The following is a 5,482-nucleotide window of genomic DNA, read 5'->3' as shown; positions in this document are numbered from 1 at the left end:
AAGAGAGGTACGCGAAGTTGGATACTAGATATTCTAATAGTCTAATTCCGCTTTTTGCTTCAAAGCAAATATTGTATTTGAGTTTATTAAGCGTGTAGTAAAAAAAAAGAGAGAACCTGCTTTGATGGTGACCATGAAATGAAACAAAATGAATTTGATCGCTTATTAGTCTTTTATTAAGTAAAGGGAACACATCCAACCACATACGACTCTTCCAAACAGGAAGACTCTTCCAAACAGGAAGAGTACAATTTCATAGCGACTTAAGTTACTCCCTTGTTTATTTAGTTACGTAGACACGGTATCTATATTTTCTGGTCGTCGCGCACTTAAAAGCGGCTGCCCGTTGCCAAATAGCCTGTCCACACACCATTAGCACATGGATTAGATTCATCAGTCAGTATGGATTAGCCCGTTTTAAGAAGAAATATATATAATTTACAGCAGCGAACGTGGCAGACTAGATCATGGATCAACATTAATTAAATATACTTCATCAATCGATAGAAAGACTTACGAGAAGGGCGCTGAAAGTAGCAGCGGCGGGGAGGCTGACTGACGTTACAGGTTCTTGGAAGGTATGCGGCTCTCTCCTCCGCCGCCTCTTCTCTTCCACGCGATTCGCGGGCGCGCTGATCAAGGGCAGCCTCAGAATCCATGAAGAGGTCCTCCGTGGTTGAATCAAACGATTGAGATTGATCGAGTACTTGCTGTATGGCTCGGCATCGGCATTGTGGAGACATTCTTTCCAATTCCTCGCAGCATCTCTCGGATGGCTGCTCTCTCTGTCTTTGCAAATAGTCGCGGCACTCAGACAGTCGCTGCGGATCGCAGGACCGTTGTTGCTGTTGCAGGCCCTCTCGATACATAACGCCTTCGCGTGCATCAACAGTTGAGGTGCCCCACTGAAGGAGGACGAGAAGGGCTACGCCTAACCTCACCCATTTAAGTGCCAGTCTCGTAGTGATCGGAGGGGAGAAGACACCCATTACTTTTCTTCTTTGTTACCGTGAAGATAGGATAGATAGATATATATATGGAGCCGGGAGTTACAAGGTGGGAGACGAGGTGGATCGTAGTACTGTATTTATGGAAACATAAATGGGGAAGGCGTCCCCTTGTAAGAACATAAAAGTACAGAACAACACAACACGAAGAAGTGAACCAAATGAACAGATGTAGCGCATGCCCCATCTCACACCCACGTCCGAACTCAACCCAGAGAAAGATCGAACGCCTGCCTCCGTTTCCAATAGCCGCGTCTTTCATTTCTGCTCGGTTGATCCAAAGAACAGTAGAATCTTCCAGGGGTGTAGAATCTCTGACAGTGCTACAGTACCAGCAATTCCACTTAGATATGTATATCGCAATTTAAACAATTTAAACTAAGTCATGAGAAACTGCCTTACCCTGTTGATTTTTCACATTGAAATCAGTGGCTAAAACCGGCAAGGTTACCACAACCACCCTAGTACGCTGCGCACTTATCGAACTTCTATTAACGATGGCAAACGAAAAACGTTCAACAACCAGCATCTTAGTAACAATGAACCTATATTGCACTATAGGTTAGTAGTGCTTGACTCACGCTAACCTTACTGTACTGCCTAAAAAAGGCAATAGTCACTAAGGACAAGGTGAGTGCAGGGATGGAATTTGATGGGTAAGTTGGAGGTTATTGGATGATTTCCAAGTGAGTGCAGGGATAGAATTTGATGGGTAAGTTGGAGGTCATTGGATGATTTGCCTATCAAATACGCGTTGTTTTTTTTTTTATAATGTTTTTCCATATTTTTGGTTAACGCACACTAAAGTTGCACACATTATTAAATTTGAAATTTATTTTAGATTTGAAATTCCTATATTGATTAGGTGTGACAATTTCCAAGAGATGAACTAGATATAATGCTCAAGGGGACAAGTGTGAACACCCCACTGAAACACTGAGGTTCTTAATAAAAGCAAATAGGATTTATAATTGGAGGGAAGTATTGTTGAGTTAAAAGGTTTAGGTTAGGCTGGATATAATGCTCAAGGGGACAAGTGTGAACACCCAACTAAAACAATGAGTTTCTTAATGAAAGTAAATAGGATTTATAATTGGAGGGAAGGATTGTTGAGTTAAAAGGTTTAGGTTAGACTAGCATTAAAAATTGAAATCCTTATAGTTTTTAAGGGCTTTTTTGGCCATTATAAGAGGGTATAAAATTCGCACAACTATATTAGTAAATGTGGTTGATATATGTTGATAAGCATCATTTTGATAAGTAAATTGGCATATAAAAGATGGAAAATGATGTGAATCTATGTGGGGAGGATTGGTAAACCATGTTTGACTGACTAAAAGTGTTCAAGTTATAGTTAAGGAGGGTTTCTTATGGTTAATATAGAATTGACTATGGTTGTCCATAACTAATTATAGTTGACTATGATTGAATATAACTCACCATGGTTATTCATGTTTGATCATGTTTGACCATAGTTACCCATGGTTAACTGTGGTTGGGTATGTTAATCCTAGTTGACGATGTTGACTAAGCGTGAAAATGGTTTGACCATTTTGACCATGGATGACCATGTTCAACAATGTTGACGTGAGTTGAGCATGTTTGACCATATTAACCATGGTGGACCATGGTTTTCCATGTTAAGCATGGTTTGACTATGGTTTTCCAAGGCTAATTATGGTTAACCAAAGATGACCATGGTTGGTCATGGTTACCATGACTAACAATGGCTAGCTGAAGTTGATGGTTGATTTGGTTGCCTATTGTCAACAATTGCGAACAAAATCAACTACGGTTACTGATGATTGACCATGTTGACCATAGTTGTCTACAAGCTACTATAGTTGACAATGGTTAACCATGATTAACCATAGTAAACCATACTAACCACAACTAACTATGGTTGACCACGTTGACTATGGATGAATATGATTGACTCTCATTGACCATGTTTCACTATGGTCACTATGGTTAATCTAAGAGGACTATGCCTACTTGTGGTCCACTGAGGTCGATAATGGTTGATGACTATATGTTGCTTGAAGATGACCATGTTTTCTCATGGTTGACCATGGTTGACTATGCTTGTCCATGGTTGACTATGCTCGACTAAGATTGATGTGGATGACTACAATTACCTATGGTAAGGCTTTGTGAAGCAAGATCAACCATGATCAACAATACTTTGATTTTTGTTTATCACATTGCAATGTTGAATATTAAATAAACCTTAAAACCTCATTAAATATAAATATTAAACATAATCACAAACTTTAATATTAATATTATAAATAAACCTTATTAATATTGATTTTAACATTTATTTTTTATTTATCATATTGTGATGATGAGTTTTTTTCTTTAGAATGCCATGTGATTTTTTCCCTCAAAGCATCACATTTTGATGCCACTGGGGGATTTTAACCTTAAATTTCATGGTTTACATAATACTTCATAACATGAAAATTGCCAATTGAGTTGCCTCCATGGGCATAAATATTAAAGCTTATTTGAAAACCTTAATATGAATATCATTAATAAACCTTATTACCATGAATAATATAATAATAGTTGTATTAATACTATTAAAATTAAATATTAAATTAACTTTAAATATTGTTAAATATAATGATGTAGGAGCATAAACCACCCCGAATTAGATTCATCGCGACAATCATAGCAAGAGGACATGATTTCCTCTAATTTTGTGAAAAATGTAAAAATATTTGGAAGCCTCTAGAAGGCATGGCATGGAAATAGGACATGATTCCTCTTGTTTTGCCAGGGTTTTTTTTCTTAGGTATATTAGCATCCTACCAGCATGTTTGACAGAGGTGGCTAGTACAATGTAGATCATGCCAAGAAGAAAGTGAGGCCCTGAGAGGCCATAATATGTAATCTAGTTTAATTTTCAATTTATGTTTGCCTATGTGTTTCAAATTGGCATGTGTTTATTTTGTGCACAAAATCCCTATCTATTTTTTGTATTTACCATGTTATGTCCATGAGTCTTGGTTTCCAATTAAATGAGCCTAATCCATGGGAAGGTGAGAATCCTTTGCAAGCTATGATTGCCATCTAAGAGGGAGAGATGGTGTTAGGACTATCATATTACAAGCACCTTGCAATAAGATCTAACCTACTAGTGTTATGAAGACTCAAGGTGGGAGTGGGCGGAATTAATCCCAAAGGAGAGCAAAACATTGATACTCAGATCGTGAAGAGGAGTACCATAACCATGATTGCATACCCCATCCTTTCATGTGACGTCATGGGGGTGCACCCCCCCCCCCCACCCGCACCCCCCAACTGTTGATTTAATCTATTCTTCCTTTGTTGTCCAATCATTTTGGTAGAACTAGGAAAAGGATGTAGAGTGCAAACCGCCCCTTCTGCTGGCATCGCAAGGGGAGGGGTCGTACACTACACAATGACCGTTGATTCTTATTGCACAATCATAATTGTCGATTCGAGGAGTCCACACTTGATGTGGAGACATCATTCATCACGAAGGTTGCATGGACATGTAGAAGGTGAGGCTACAACCATGGGAATAATCCCCTCGTCACAAATTGATTGACTCGAGAGAAGTGATCATGCATGGGGCAAGCTCATGGTTTTGAATTCCACTATGGGGGGCTACGAGTGAAGTTTGTTACGTGAAATCATAGCCAATTGCTACAGAAAGGAAAGGATAGCCAATTTTTCATGGACCCATAACCCATAATTTCAAGAATCGAACCACCACAGGTTTGATGTGATAAGGCTGCTAGATTGCTCTTTATCAAGTGGTATCAGAGCAAGGAAATATTTCCTATAGGTTGGAGAAGAAGAGAACATGATAAGAAAGAGAGAGAGAGAGAGAGAGAGAGAGAGAGAGATCATATGAGTGCAAGAACATGATGAGCATAGGAAATTTGAGACATTCCAGAGGAGGTAAACTTGTGTTACCAAATTGTCAAGCTAGAAGAGAGAGCTTGGTGAGGTGTATTGTGGAGGTTTGGTTGCAGCTCACTCTCGAGTATGAGTAGATTCTCAATAATATATGAGAAGAAAGAAGGCTAATATTAAAGATGAATGAAGTTCAACAATGATGGCACATGATTAGGATATCCTAAAGATTTTTTACCATGGGAGTATGATGTAGGAGGATAAACCCCCCAAAATTAGATTTGATATTCGGAAGCCTCTGAAAGGGACTTTGTTGCAATCATAGAAAGAGGACACATTTCAATTTTGTGTAAAATGTAAAAACATTTGGAAGCCTCTAAAAGGTGTGTCATGGAAAGAGGATTTGATTCCTCGTATTTTGCTAAGGTTTTCTTTCTTTTGGTTATATAGGAAGCTTGTAAGTGTGTCTCGCAGAGGTGGCTAGTATAGTATAGAACATGAGTCTCAGAAGGCACTTAGGCCATAAGAGGCCATAATATATAATCTAATTTAATTTTGAATTCATGTTTCCCTGTGTTGTTTAA

General features: G+C 38.6%; 1 protein-coding gene across 1 annotated transcript; it reads right to left on the bottom strand.

Moving 5' to 3' along the window:
- Positions 1–228: 228 nt before the first annotated feature.
- LOC149155429 (2S seed storage-like protein) lies at positions 229–1,043 on the bottom strand. Its single transcript, XM_089442308.1, has 2 exons — positions 518–1,043; positions 229–358 (listed from the first exon to the last, which is right to left on the bottom strand). The coding sequence occupies exons 1-2, from the start codon at positions 987–989 to the stop codon at positions 330–332; spliced, it is 501 nt and encodes a 166-aa protein (XP_089298434.1). The 5' UTR covers positions 990–1,043; the 3' UTR covers positions 229–329.
- Between the last annotated feature and the right edge of the window lie 4,439 nt (positions 1,044–5,482).

Source organism: Pinus tabuliformis, chromosome 9 (genome assembly GCF_031772625.1).
Source record: "Pinus tabuliformis cultivar Carrire ecotype Pingquan chromosome 9, CPIR1, whole genome shotgun sequence".
NCBI classification, from domain to species: Eukaryota; Viridiplantae; Streptophyta; class Pinopsida; order Pinales; family Pinaceae; genus Pinus; species Pinus tabuliformis.
This window is presented reverse-complemented; position numbering and strand designations above follow the sequence as displayed.